Source organism: Pleurodeles waltl, chromosome 1_2 (genome assembly GCF_031143425.1).
Source record: "Pleurodeles waltl isolate 20211129_DDA chromosome 1_2, aPleWal1.hap1.20221129, whole genome shotgun sequence".
NCBI lineage: Eukaryota > Metazoa > Chordata > Amphibia > Caudata > Salamandridae > Pleurodeles > Pleurodeles waltl.
The window spans coordinates 157,066,028-157,080,962 of NC_090437.1; the positions used below are offsets into that span (position 1 = coordinate 157,066,028).

At 44.3% G+C, this 14,935-nt stretch overlaps 1 protein-coding gene across 2 annotated transcripts in view; it reads right to left on the reverse strand.

Annotated features, from left to right (window-relative positions):
- The window catches only part of LOC138298125 (C-X-C motif chemokine 11-1-like), a 65,193-nt gene that overhangs the window by 4,297 nt on the left and 45,961 nt on the right, over window positions 1-14,935 (reverse strand). For both annotated transcript variants that reach the window (XR_011204658.1, XM_069236850.1), the window contains exon 3: window positions 5,538-5,624. Coding sequence is in view for 1 of the 2 variants with exons in the window: in XM_069236850.1 (XP_069092951.1) it covers window positions 5,538-5,624 (87 nt within the window). In the remaining variant the exon portion in view is untranslated. The remainder of the gene's footprint in view (window positions 1-5,537; window positions 5,625-14,935) is intronic.

Genomic DNA, 14,935 nt, shown 5'->3' on the forward strand with positions numbered 1-14,935 from the left:
GAAAGTAATGTCCTTTGCAGCAAGTGCTATCTGGCACCAGGCAAACAACATCAGGATTGAGTTTCGCAAACTTAGCATGGTTTACTATCCAAATATCAGCTTTACATATATTATTAATGGAATTATTTTGAGCCTGGGAATTATGTTTACATTTTAAAAAATGTATATTTTGCTATAAAATACAAACCTTTCATTTAGGGTAAAAAATATCAGTTTCACCAAACAGAAGTATGCCTTTGTCATGATAAAACACTATTTGATACTGCAATGTCAGATTTTAATTTGTAGTAAATACTAATTCGGTTCCTAAATATCAAATATATTTTGACATCTGGTACTCTGTTGTACTCCTCCCACATGGGCATAATATGTCCTACAGGTAAACATGCAAATGCATCACTATAACATGAGTGTGATTTATACTGATTGTAGGCCAGAGGTAGCCACCATAATGTCTGAGATTACAACTGTTAAGACAACGGTGTCCACAACAGGCCATGTTTGAGAAGCAGTATGGCAAGGCCATCCTTAAGCCATTGGTGGGTTGTGGATTCGGGCTCTGAATAGAAGAATAGCCACTGGCTATAACAACCTTATTGTTTTTAAAGTTTTGGCAAGGTGGGAAGATGGGTTCACGTATCACTCTAAGTACTGCTTACCTGTCTTATCTTCTGATATTGCTGATGCTGACTCCCTACTGGTAGCTGTTTTGTTTCTTCTTTCCTTATTATTACCCTTTTCTGTATGGTTACTAGTTTGCGGGGTAAGTTGGGTGAAGCTCTGCGTAATGGTGCCCTGGGAGGATATATAGTGCTGTCAGTATGTCCACACAGGGATGGTTCTATGGTTGTTCTGTTGGCATCAGTGATGCTGTCGGGGGGAGGGTGGTGGGGGTGCATGCTGAGTTTGAGGCAAAACATTAGAGACTCCACTGTGGTGCCACAGACGGTCACATTATTTTATATTTGCACCTGGTGCATATGGAACATGCTTGATATACATATATTCCATTACACATAAGCCGACTATTCTGAAATTAAACCACCATAAATTGCTTATTTGGAACAAGGAGTATGGGGGACTGCCCAGGCAGCATAGGATACACGCTTATCTAAGGCATACATTTCGCCCTGCTGCATGAGAAACATATGGGGAGAGAAAAACACATCAGCTACAGAAAAGAAGGAGGCGTCAGGTATGTGTCACACAGTACTCATCTTATGCCAGTGGGCCTCTCAAGTGTGCACGTATTCCTGCACATCTTCAGTTGTTTGACCATTACGGCAGGTATGTCCTACTTGCAGGTAGATTGAATGGTAGTTGACTTCTGCTGCTCAGCATTACTCACCAAACGCAGCACCTATACTTTTCTGACTAATCTGACGGAAGATTAGTCTTAAATCCATCAGTCCCAATATTATGTTGAAGTGATTTAAACTGTGTGTTTGACACAGAGCTGGATAGGTCCTTCCACCCCACTTCCAGGGTCCTCTGTGGCTAAATGAGCCTGAGATTTCAGGGAATTGGCAGACAGATGGGATTTGCATGATGTCTAGTGAGATACACACCCTGATGACAGGTGGTGCTCCTGTTATTCCCCAGTGCACAAGTCACGCACCAGGACTGATTATATTTTCACTATGACAGACATGACTGTGAAGAGCTCTTTCGTAGAATAACTAGGCAGGACATTGGTTGATCACTGTTCCTTGTTGTTGGGGTGGGCTCCTCACTTGCTTACTGTCACAGACGTTTCAGACAGAAGCCTTAGAGTAGCCAACATTTAGGAACATAATGCATGATGGCGTCACAAATCAATTTGCAGAAAAAGCAGGTTTGACAGAAAATGCTGGTGTGAAGTGGGAGGTGCCAAATATATGATCAGAGAGGTGTGTATCAAAACAGTTTCCGTGATGAGTAGGCAATAGAGAAGATTGTGGACCCGAAGACAGCTCTGAGAGAGACCTTGAGATAAGAATAGTGCAAGATCGTTCTTTAAGGACTGTCCTCACAGAGTAACAAGATAAATACGGTGCACTACTGGAGAGATGGTTGTGTCTGGATTCCAGGGAATACAATGTGAGAGTGAATACGTAGGAAGATAGATCTGGCAAACTGCTAGCCTAATTGATCAAGACAGAGTAGCGGATGCAGACGCTAATGGCTGACCTTTGTTTGAATGAAATAGACAGATTTGTGCAAGACAAAGTAAATGGTATCTTCATGGATTTCTACACTCATTGAATCATATTGTGGCTACTGCAGCTCTTGAGTTGTTCCTACCCGGGGGATTGAGAGGAGCTTGACACTCTGAGCGCACTAACAGAGAATGCTGAAATGATTGGTTCATTGCTAAGTGGTAAAACAGATAGTCAAAAATGAATATATGCAACCTTTAGTTATCCTTAGGTTTCAAACATGATGGATAAGGGCACCTCACCCACATTTTTACTTTACCAACCTTTTAAGAAGGGAAAAATAGGTGGCTATGCCGCCACATTCTCTTGATGAATGTTTGACTACACAGAGTGCTCCCACTTCACAACAATGAAGCATATCTGATCCCAAGATTGGGCTAAAACTGCTCATTATCAATGGAGGTATGACAGCCTTGTGCCCATTTAGGTTATGGCTGCACGATTCTGTATCCTTTCAAGGTAGGGATCTACCAGACCTGATGAAGACCATTGACTCAAATGGGTTCTGAACATCGGTTGAAGCATGTTGGCACTAGACAGCAAATATATGAACCATTGATTTCAAAGACATTCCACATGATTTCATTTTTTTCTTATCCGTGGTGCCAACCTATTAAAAAGATATCTTTTGGGTTTACGACGAGGTATTTTTAGTATACCTGAATCCCTCCATCTAATCATTTCAGTCTTATGCTGAACTCCTTCGAGCTAAGTTTGAGTCCATCCTGGTGGTATCTACCAACCAGGGCAGAAGAATAAACCAATGATGAAGCATGGCAAAAATGTGTGCAAGGTGTCCCGATTCATTACTTTTCAAACCTATGGAACATATAGAATTTGATATAGTGGTTTTCAGACTATTTGGTCCATTCCACATGATATACATTAAAGATTTTTGGCACAGACGGACTTCCGTCTGAGTTTTACAAGACATAGGAGCAGTTGCTGGATGTCTGTCTGCTGGAGGTCTATAATAATACACCGGAGCAGGGTGAAATCTTGCCTACCTGTAACAGCAGAAATTCTGAAACTTAAAAGGATCCCCTTGGACCCAGCTTCTTATTGACCATTATTGTTGGGCACTGATTACAAGGTTCTAGCTCAGATAATAGTGAATAGGCTCCTCACAGTACTCACTTACAGAGACTGACATCTCTTGTCCACTCAGACAAGAAAAGATTTGTTCCTTGACATAGCATGAGACTGAGGAGGCTAGTCGATGTTATTAGTGAACATTCACAGGGGTGCTTGGCTACAGTGGTGGCCTTGCATGACGTTAAGATAGCTTTTGATATGATGGAATAAAGTACCTTTACAGTGTCCTCCGAGCAATGTGATTTGGTACGGTTTTTATAAGGTGGATGACATTTCTATGTATTGACCCTAATTCCTTGGTCTTTACTACGAGGATAATATCCAACACCTGGCAAGTGTAGCATGCACAAACAAGGATGGTCTCTGTCACCCCTTTTTGTTTTTCTTTGCAATAGAAATGTTCGGCTGTCATGTGAGGCCGGGGAGTGTGCCCAACAGGGTGCAGATCGTCGGGACTATGCACATTGCATCCCTCTACATGGACAATGTCCACCTTTACTCCTTGACTGTGGTGGATGGTTGCTTTATTGGGGAAGCTCACTGAACTGCCAGAACCATTAGTTGATTGGTCCAAATCCTGTTTGTTTTCTCTAAATAAAGAAGGTCAGTCACACCTTTGCAAGCCCCCAATTGCACAACTATGATGGGCACAGGTTACATTCAGGTATCTTGGTATAAATATCTATTACACTGACCTGGACAAATATGAAGGCAGGTTGCTGAGCATAATATTAGCACTGAGGGGCTGTGTTTGTTCTAGGGGTGTCTCCCATTATCTGGTGCCCGGATTTCTGTACTACTTCACAAGTTTGGGGCTGGTACATCCTGTGAGCATGTTTCACTTGCTGAAGCTGTTCTTAGACGTACTCTGAAATGGAGCACTACGAAGAGTGGCCCTAAGCAAACTTTTACTCTCATTGACTGAAGGGGATCTGAGAGGGCCTCACCATGAATATGACTGAAGGCTGAATGAATGATGGTCTGACACCGTTTTTAGCACACCTAAGCCGTATGCTATTAAACCTGCATACATTTGAATTCATATGTACTATTGTTGGACCACTGCCCATTATGGCTATGGTATTTGTGTTCCACTGTTCTTGAGTTTTAGTTTTTTCCTGCATTGAGATGCCATGGTGGAAGGTGCCCCAAATAGCAAAGCTATGTTATATGATGTGAGGCTGGGCTGGAAGTTGTAATAACTGAATTTGTTGTCTATGAGTAAAATCCAATTAATATATTGATAGAAATGCATGCCATACGAGGGCTCCACAATGGGAAGAATGCCTTCATAGCCCATGCTTGTCCGCCAGTATGTCAGATGCATCATTTTGCCAGGAGTGACAAGATTAATTCTCTTAATGGCCACTACATGTCAAAGAGGGTTACCTTACGTCAGGGCCGCTAAAGAGCGAGAGATTACCACAATAATGCCTCTGATTACCAGGACATGCCAATGATTGTCACTTCATGCCAAGCCTCTGTTGTATGAGTGATGCCAATGATATGCTCCGGAAGACCACCATTATGCCAGACCCTGTCACCATAATACATATAAAGTGCACAACCTGCCAAGGATTGTTAGTTTATGGCTGGCAATCAGTGCTGGAGAATCTCATGCAGGTGTGGCACTAAGTTCCCTTCTTAGAGCTGCAGTCACTTTTCTGGTGCATGGGCCATGCAGTCCATCTGACTCCGGCCTCACCATTTCCGCTGCTCACTGTAGGGCCATTGTGCAATGTGCTGAAGTGGGTGCTGAAGATGGTCTCAGGGATGGACTACGTCTTTACCAATCAACAATCACCGAAATGTAAACCAGCGCAATACTCGTTGGTCTGATAGAATATGGAAACTTCAATACAGGCAGGCAATGGCTGAAGGAAGCAGGCCCAAAGACACTCTCCCTTGCATGTTCATTTCATAAGATCTTTGGCTGCCCCAGCCCTAAACAGTTGGTAGCCTCAGCGACTCCCATGTGCACAAGGTCTTCGAAATGGCAACTTGTTAACAAATAAAAATCGTGTCTTCCATGTTGTCTGTGTGTTTGCAATGTCTATATAAAGTACACTTTTATTAAAGATGTGGCCAGGCCTACAGACGTGACTAAAATCTTCAAACCGTCAAATCTTTGATTGGACACTTTAAAAATCAATCTAAGCATTGCAATGAACGAGAAGCAATAAAAAAATAAGACACCGACGATCTATAATGCTCACCAGCGTTACAAATCAATGGGAAACATACCTTCGTCTCAGAATCCCATCAATTGCTGAGCGGATTGCTTTCGAATAATAATTCAGGCATACTCTAGTCCCATTCTTTAAGGTGATTCTGTGAAAAAAAAAGACCATTCATTTTAGCAATTTGTGCGGTGCGCACAGGCCACTACAATAGCAGTAAATGTGTTATTAATACATCAGTTGCTGCTAAGAATTTTCTATCGGGGGCACTGAATAAGCACGGAGCTAGACATATGTACGTGAAGGTATTTATATTTTTAGTTCAAAAAGTGAAAATGCACCTTGATTTTGCTAGAAAAATATTGGTACACCATATTGTTAGATTGCATGTGCCCTGCCCTACTGAATAATTTTGCAGCACATACTATGGAAACAATGAAGTATTGCAAAGCAGGGGGTGCTAAGGAGCTGCGCCACAAGATGGCCTCCTACGGGGGAGGCTCTGCTGGCTAGGATTGCAATCCGGCATTTATCTGCCTGTCCTGCGGTGGCTGCTGGGGTCTCGAGACTGGAGCCATTTTTGGAGAGTGGGATGGTTTGGGGGGGCTTGATATCTAATACCACCAACCCCGGGAACCTGTCATTCATGGCCTGCATGCTGTGGGATGGCAGTGTCGGTGGAGCCGGGATCTCAACCCATGTTTGAGTTGCCAAGAGTTACCTGGAGGCGAGGGGTGATCGCCGATGGGCAGGGAGCTCCAGTTGTCCATGGGGAAAGCCCGCTTTTCTGCTTCAGTGGCCTGGCCACCTATCGAGGGTAGGTGCGGTGGTGTGGGCCACAGTGTAGGTGAGTTGTTTGCTGTGGGGAGTATCCCGCCATCCAGTTCCTGAAGAAGCAGTGATCATCAGGTTTGGCAGTGGTGCTGTGTAAAGGGCAGACCCCCTGTACTGCTGCTCCTCCACTGGAGTGTCAGGTGCTGGTGCTACCTACGCTGCTTAGGGTGGTACCCGCCCCCTGGTAGATACTGTGCTGGGCCTGGACTTTGGAGCTGCTGCTAGTGTGGCCTCCTGGGGATCCTGTCCCTCCCCTTGGCTCGGGCTTTGCAGCTCCTCCTTTTCGGCCTCACCTGCAGCCTGCACTCTGTGGCCTTTATCCTGCACCTTCCCCCGAGTCTCAGGGTCTGGCGGGTCAATCTTTGAGGACTTGATGGCCCTTGGCCATATCAGGGGGACCACTTACATCCTTGTTACCTCCTTATTCCTTCTCTCACCCTGGCACCCTTTATCAATGATGGCTGAGGTCCTCCCAGTCTGCATGTCTCTGCACTGAAGTTGTTCCCTGACTCTGCTTACCTGGTGCTTCTAGTCCTTTTGGAATTGCAAAGGATGTGGTCGCCATGGGCAAGCATGATTGCAGTCAGTGTAAGCACACTTTTAAGAAGATGCCTGCCAGGGAGCGCATGGGGACCCCCTCCGGGGATGGACCCTTTTGGTGCAGACCCAGATCCTGATGCAAAAACCTTGATGTCTGAGATGCATCATAGTCTGCATGCGATTCATGCTCACTGCTAGACTTGATTGGAGAAAAATTATGATAATGTGGATCACCATGAGCAGTGAGTGTCAGAGGTGAAGGATGCTGGTGCAACGTGCAACGAACAATGGCTGCGGAGGGAGAAGGTTCTGGAGGTGATTAGGACCAAGAGCAAGGACCTTGAAGCCCACTCTCGGTGGAATAATCTACGGATATTATGCCTACCTGAGTAAACTGCTATGGGAAACATTGAGCTCAATATTTAAGAGATGCTGTGGTCCTTGTTCAGGGAGAAGCCGACCAGTCACTTGTCTGCGAAACCCCGCTGGGAGCCCAGGTGTGCCCAATCATCAGTCATCTTCTACATTATCGGTATATTATTATGCAGCGCGCAAGGAAGTCACTGGAGCTCCTATACCAAGGAAACAGGCTTTCCATCTACACTGATTTCACACAGGCTGTCTAGAATACGCGCCATGAATTTCTAGCTGCCAAGAAACTCCTTATGAAAGCTGGATTGTCCTGTGCTATCTAATACATAAATTAAATTATTAATTTGATAGAGGGTTCCAGGGTGGGCAAAGGAACAAGGAGGTAACAAGGATATAAGTGCTGCCCCCAATATGGTCAAGGGCCATTAAGTTCTCTAAGATGGGCCCGGCACACCTTAGGGCTGGGAAAACTCTTGTGTTTTTGCTATGTGCATCTCTCACCAGTCCATATATTTCTCTGACATTGTAGATGCCCATGGCGAACATTGTTATTCTACTGGGAAGGTGCTGCACGTGGTTGTGGAATACTACGCTGATATGTACTAATCCTCAGCGGACCAGAAAGCTAAGCAAGACTATTTTGATACCGCTCAGTTTCTCTAGCTTGATGATGCACATAGGCAATATTTACATGTCTCCCGTGACGTTGTGGATGTTATCCATGTTATTCACAGTATGCCTAGTAGCCGGGCCCCTGGACTGGATGGGCTAACCATTCTGTTTCATAAAGAATATGCTGAGCTGATCCACCTTCTGGCCATGTTTGAAGGCGCCAGGGATGCCAGGGATGCTGGAGTCCTACCTCCCACAGTTTGGGAGGCTCTACTGGTTATGGTTCTTAAACCAGATAAGGCTCCAGACAGGTGCAACACATATTGTCCAGCATATCCGTGCACCATCTGGCCATGCTTGAGGATGCCATGGACACTGAAGACCTACCTCCCACAGTTCAGGAGGCTGTACTGGTTACGGTTCTTAAACCGAATAAGCCGGTGCGACTCATACCGTCCCCTTTCGTTGATTAATGTTGACAGTAAAATACTGGCTAACATCATGTCTGAATGTCTGCTGACTTCTCTTCCGCATATTGTGCGCCTTGACCAGTCTGGGTTTGTCCCAGGCCAGTTGACTGTGCACAACCTGCATATGTTGTTCTCCGTGCTCTGTGCTCCGTTCTCCGTGCTCCACACCCTGAACCTGCAGTCACTACTTTTTTAAATGCCACAAGTGCATTTGATTCTTCTCCCGCAGTGCCTAGTAATCCGTCCAAGCTTTTTTGAAATGATTCACTTTGCTATTTACATACCCTACTTCAAGGGTTCAAGTTAATGGTCTGGTTTCACCTGCTTTCAGTATATACAGGGGCATGCGTCACAGCTGCCCTTTATCTCATGTGCTTTTCATGATTGCCAAGGAGTCACTGGCTGCCTGACTCCGCCAACACCAAGGGGAGTGCGGATTAGCCTGTACCTTTCAGTGGCTCATTGCCTCCATGTAGACAGATGACGTCATGGTTTGTATCTGTGATCCTGCCCATAATCTCACCTCAGTTCTGCAGAAGGTTGTTCAGTTTGGCGGCCTAACTGGAGTAATGATAGACTGGACTAAGTCTGTGATTTTTCCTTTGATTTCTGTCACTCCTAGGTTCGCTGTAGATTTTCCTCTATCGTGGGTGGATTCTGCAATCCGATATCTGGGAATCTGGGTCAGTAGGGATGCTGTGGACATCTGGCGGGATAACTACTACTGGGATATTGTCTGGATGGAGGACAGGGTCTTGCATTGGTCAGGACTGCCCGTTTCAATGGCTGGATGAGTGTACTGCCTTTTTGTGAACATACCTCGGCCAGTGCCAAGAGCCTTCTCTAGCCTCCTAAAATCCATCCTTGTTACACTTGTGTAGGGTGGGAAGCAACCTCAGATATCCTGGGAGGTGCTGATGCTGCCAGAATGGTATTGGGGTGACAATTCCATGATCCTAGACATGTTGCATGGCCATGTTTGGAGTTACCATTGTGACGCTACATATAGGTGTTGACCTATATGTAGTGCCCGCGTGTAATGGTGCCCCCGCACTAACAAAGTCTGGGGAATTTGCCCTGAACAATGTGGGGGCACCTTGGCTAGTGCCAGGGTGCCCACACACTAAGTAACTTTGCACCTAACTTTCAACAAGTGAGGGTTAGACATATTTGGAGTCCTTTTTTCACATTGTGTCCCTCTGGTCTACAATGCACATTATATATGTAGTGGACTACATTTGGTGGAAAGGTCAGGGTAATACACATTATATCGGGGGAGCCCATCTTGATCTCTTTAATTACACAAGAAACAGTGGTTTTGTCCTTCCCAATGGTTACAGTTTCCTAGCTGGAATTAACAAAGCCTGTATAATAGAAGGGCTTTAGTGACCATGGGCCAGATGTATCAGAAAAATGTGCACTCACAAACGGCAAAATCGGCCGTTTGCGAGTGCAAAATAGTGGTCTGCAATGCATCAAAGGCATTTGCAGACCACAAAATAGAAATCGCAAAAGCGATTTTTTGTGTTGCTACCTGGAGGGCAATTCTGCAAAAAATCGCAAATTGCGATTTTTCGCAGAATGGTATTTTGCACATGCAAAATACCATGGTCTGCAACCAGGTGGTAACCTGGTGCAAAATTTAAAAATGCAGTAAAACTGCATTTTTAAATGTAACATGTAAAGCACACATGCCCTTTTGTACTTTACATGTTAAAAAAAAAGAATTGGGGTGCAGAAGAGGGGGCCTTAGGCCCCCAGCACCCTGCCCTTTTGCATTTCCAAAATTGCGATTTCTGGCCCATAGCTGCAAATGGGGCCAGTATTGCAATTTGCGATTCGGTAATTGCATTTGCGATTTTTAAGAAATCACTATTACCGATTCGCAAATGTGATACATGGCCCTTTGCGAGTCGGTAATAGCGATTTCTTAAAAATCGCAATTACCGAATCGCAATGGGCCAGATTCATACATCTGGCCCCATGTCTCTTAAAAGAGACAAAGGTCATGTTTATCAATAAACTGACACCATTCTGGGCGGGTTAGTTTAGAGTATAACTCAGCTATGCTCCATGATCATAACTTAGTGGTGGAGCCTGCATTACTACTTACAGATACCCCATAATTAACTGGAGGGGGGATGAAACACTATTCTCTATTGCTTCAGGTGACAAGGGCAGGATGAAAACCATTCCTGTTATTTTTAGGAACTGTGGTATTATCAGAACCAACACTAGACCTTACTGGTAACACTCGGTTGAATGGTTCACATTGGACTTGTTGACCCACCCCAAAAGGAATTGAACTAATGGCCTTTTGGGCAAAGTTGGTGGGAGGTTAATGTTAGGGGCCCCTAGTTTGGTTAATCCTTGAGTGATGGCCACTTCACCCCTGCTCATAGGTAACTGAAACCAGTTAGTATGGCCATACAATATTCTATAGTCACAGTGGGAAGAGTTGGCCTGTTGTTCCCCCCTCCCCTGCAGCCCTTAGTTTAGCATCAATAGTGTCAATCCCAATTATACTGATATTTGAGGAAGCAGCTTAGTTGACATTAGAAAGTCGGTCTACACCTGCTAGAATGTCAAACGATTTGAGGTTGGAACTTTAAAATCAGCATTGCATAAAGTAATGGGGTTTACACAGTCAAGCACTGGTAGATCAGAAATCCTTAGTGGCTGCCGTTTTAGGGCCAGATGGGACTGGAGGCATGGTTTGTAGAAATAACCTAGAGGCAATAAAGCAATATTACTCCTGGCTGCCAGTTTGCTCAGATGTCCAAAGAGCAAGCTCTGCACCAGCAAGGGAGATTTAAAGTTGACAATGACACAATCACCATGTCGATCCACAGGTCAAACCCAATTTACATCCCTAAGAGTCCATAGAATATTTCTTGTAGAAGCAAAGGGAAAATCCCTGTGCCGTGCGAGCCATCCCAGAATTTTATTGAAAAGTTATTCATGTGCTTCCCTCTGATCCATGCATAAGAGAGGAACTCCAGCTAAAATCGCCATGTAAGGGTAGGAGGCTGGAGAGAGATTCATCACAGGTTGGCTGAGATTTCGAGAGGATCCACAAGGGAGTTTGAGCCCTCTCGGTAGCACAAAGTTTCACCTGGTGGGAGAAGGGGAGGAAAAGAAGGCAAGTCATAACGGTTCAGCACGGGATTCTGGATAGTAGACAGGACATTGACTGTTTGGTAAGGGCCCCATAGATGTCATGGACCCTAGTGTGCTTGAGGAATTAACCTGGCCATTCTCCTGGCCCTGAGTTGCCTCGGAAGCCAAATGTAGAGCTGGTGCAGTCGGGCCTGTAGCTGCTGGATAATAGTCAGATCATACTCCATGGCTTTCAAGCGGGCAATAAAGGGTGTAAACTCTGATAAAGAAAGTTAATTGACTTTAGTAATGCAATCCTCCATTAGTTGTGATATCCAGGAGGTTTGAGCACAAGTATGCCCTCCGTGTCCGCCAAAGGCAACAATGGCAGCTGCACCTGACTAGGAGTGAAAGAAGGGGAGATTTGACAGGCAACCTCTACAGATTTAGTTTGGGCTGCCTGCATAGGCCATTTGGCAATCACAGATGGCTGAGGGCTTTCAATTACGATAGGCACAGTAACCGATGCGGACTTGCTGCTTACAAAAGAAGAAGTAGTTGGTGATAATCCTGGAATATCAATTGTTGAGGAGGCTGCTTTTGTACCCGAGTTCACACCAGAATTGAGAGAAAGTCTCCTTTCCATTAATTCAGTTTTGGTACCTATAACCCTGATAGCCATCTGTAGCATCCTCTTAATTAAAGGGATTTACACAGGGGGAGAAGGAGTGGGGGACCTCCTACAGTTTTCCTTTTTGCTCATTATTGCAGCCAATCACATAGCAAGAGAATGTTAAAAGGATAAAGAAATGATGGGTACCTCCAAAAACGAAAGCCAAAGAGGGATCGCCCAGCCTTCTCCAGGCTCTGACGGGAGCGGAATGGCCTGCTGTTGGCCCGGGCTTTGCCCAGGCGTGTCCTGCGTGCGTCCCACACAGCGGGGATGATATTGGTGCTATAAGCATGTTTGAGAGCTCCTACCCCTTGCCCCAACTGAAGTGCCTCCTGGAGCAATGGATTTTGGGATGTGGAGTCCTTATAAACAAGCAGCAAGTCCCACGCAGCGGGGAGAGTGTTTACACTATAAGCGCGTTGGGGGCTCCTCCCCCTTGCCTCAGCTGTTGAAGCTCCTCACAACCGAGCAGGAAGTCCCTTTTCTATCACTTTCTTTCTCTCTTGATGTTATTTGAGTCGAAGAAACTAAGAGGTCTCATTGTAGCAGTGTCCACTACAATCCTCATGTAACATTGTATAAGTGTGCTATCTGGAAGGCTCATTGCATATGCATGCTTTGTAAATACATGACCATAACATACATTATACTGTAACTGAAAAAAAATAGGCTGTGTATCAGTAAATAGGACATGAGATTGATTTATAGCACCAAACGTTATTGTAGAAAATGTGACCAGAAGAGTGTGTTTACTACCCCCTTGCTGTTTTCCAAAAATATCACTGTGTGTCTAACATCATAAGTGGTTTTGATTTATTTAGTATGGCTACAATTTCAATGGATAGTAAACCTGGCCACAGGTACTTTCAAAGGGCACTGGTTATTGAATTACTTAAGTCATAAATCATTTGTTCAGATTTGGCAGTTTAAGGTATCAGTGTTGCAAGGCGGATATGAGCAGAGACAATCAATCCATTTGTTTTTTGGGTAGATTTCCCATAAATCAATATTAAAACTATGGATCAAACACTTAGAATTAATATAATGCAAATAAATTAATTTAAATGCACTTTTCTTTGGTCATGGTCTGTGAAAATTCTCAATTTTCATTAGGATTTAAGCGGTTGAGGGAAGGGTGATGTTGTAACCACGTATTATAAGGAATAAAATACCCTCTGACTTATAATAAAATAATTTTGCTAGTCACCTTAGAGTTCCATGAGGTATAAAGGATATCGCCCCCAGAATCGTTCCTCTATATAGTCACTGAACTCAATGGTGACTTGCAATATGCTTATGATGTACGACGGGAGATACCTTTTCCCATATATTACAGTGTCTAGGAAGGTCAAAACTTGCTAATAATAAGGAAATTAGAGACAGGCTTTCAGGCAGTGATCACAGACTTCCATCCATGTATTTTACTCATCTTAGAGTTGTTTTAAACATTGGCTGAGCTACTGCCTCTGGATTGGTTACACAAAGCTCTGCTCACCCCTCACCCTACCATCTTGCTTGAATCTTCAGACAAATTCTTTAAAAGCATCAAGAAAAAAACAAAATAATTTAGTCTCGTATAAGTGAATGGCATATGTAATAAATGATGTGCCAACCTCATCAGAAGCTAATTCAGAATTAGAACAGAAATTACTTTGTATTTTCCACCTAGGGCAATTACTAGAAATACGCAAAATAAGCAATTAACCATAACAACATCTTCAGGGTTGTCAATGGGTTTAGTTCAAGACTATTGTGCACTAAATATCACTTCACCTTCACAAAAATATTGGGGCCTAAATGTAGTTTACAAAAAATCATCCCATTGCAGTTAATGAGATAAAATCTACACCCAATGGGACCAAATGTTGTAAGTGAGATGTGGGACACAATATTTAGTCATAAATTATTTCCAACATTATTCTGATATACAATCATCAATGGCCTTCCATGTCTTCGAGGCTTCAGCATGGAAGCTGCTGGCACATTTGGGCTCCGGCTCAAAGACTGCCCTTTAAATGCGTTTATTTTCCACTTTTGACCTGCTGAATTTCTGACTGTTTGGGGAATATTTTGGCATTTAAACTACTACCATGTCTCTGACCTTGTTGCTCCCAAAGTTAAAGAGCCTTAGGTTGTCCTATTATGTGTTTGGTGTACTTTGTACATAGGTTTATTGTCAGTCAGCCAAATATTTTGTATTTATGTTACTATATTCACAAGTGGAAAAAACAATACCATTAGTGTAACTATATTTTTAGCAGCCTCCCTACCAAAGAACAAACTAACCACATCTGATGTTTGCCCTTGCAGTTTCTTCCTAGCTTGAGAGCATCCCTTTTCCGCAAATATTTTTTCACGTGATGTGCAACAAGACAACCTACTTCCTTCTTTGCACTGGACCGGACAGACCTTTTACTTCACCCAGCATTTCCCTATGGACAGGAGCCCCTGGCAGTAGCGGCCGACTCAACTGAAAAATAGTGGGTTGGGTGGCGGGTGCAGGGGGGAGCACATTGGGGGGAGTGCGTGGGGTGGCACGTGGAGAATTTAATAATAAAATAAACTTACCTGGTGCTGCCTCGCGCTCCTCTTCCTAGTCCCAGCAGCTTCAGAGATTCCCTGTGCAGTCCCCACACTGCTCTCATGCTATTACCAAGCATGAGACCAGCACGGAAATTGGCCTGAGCAGGCTGGTTTTTTGCTTGTGCAGGCACAGGGAGTCTGTGCTGTTTCTCTAACCCGGCTTTCAAATACTGTGGGGTTGGAGTAACCTAGGTGGGCATGTCTGTATGGCCGGCCTGAGACCCCGTCCAATCAGACATGTACACTCACTCCACTCCTCCTCCCCACTCCCATGACCCA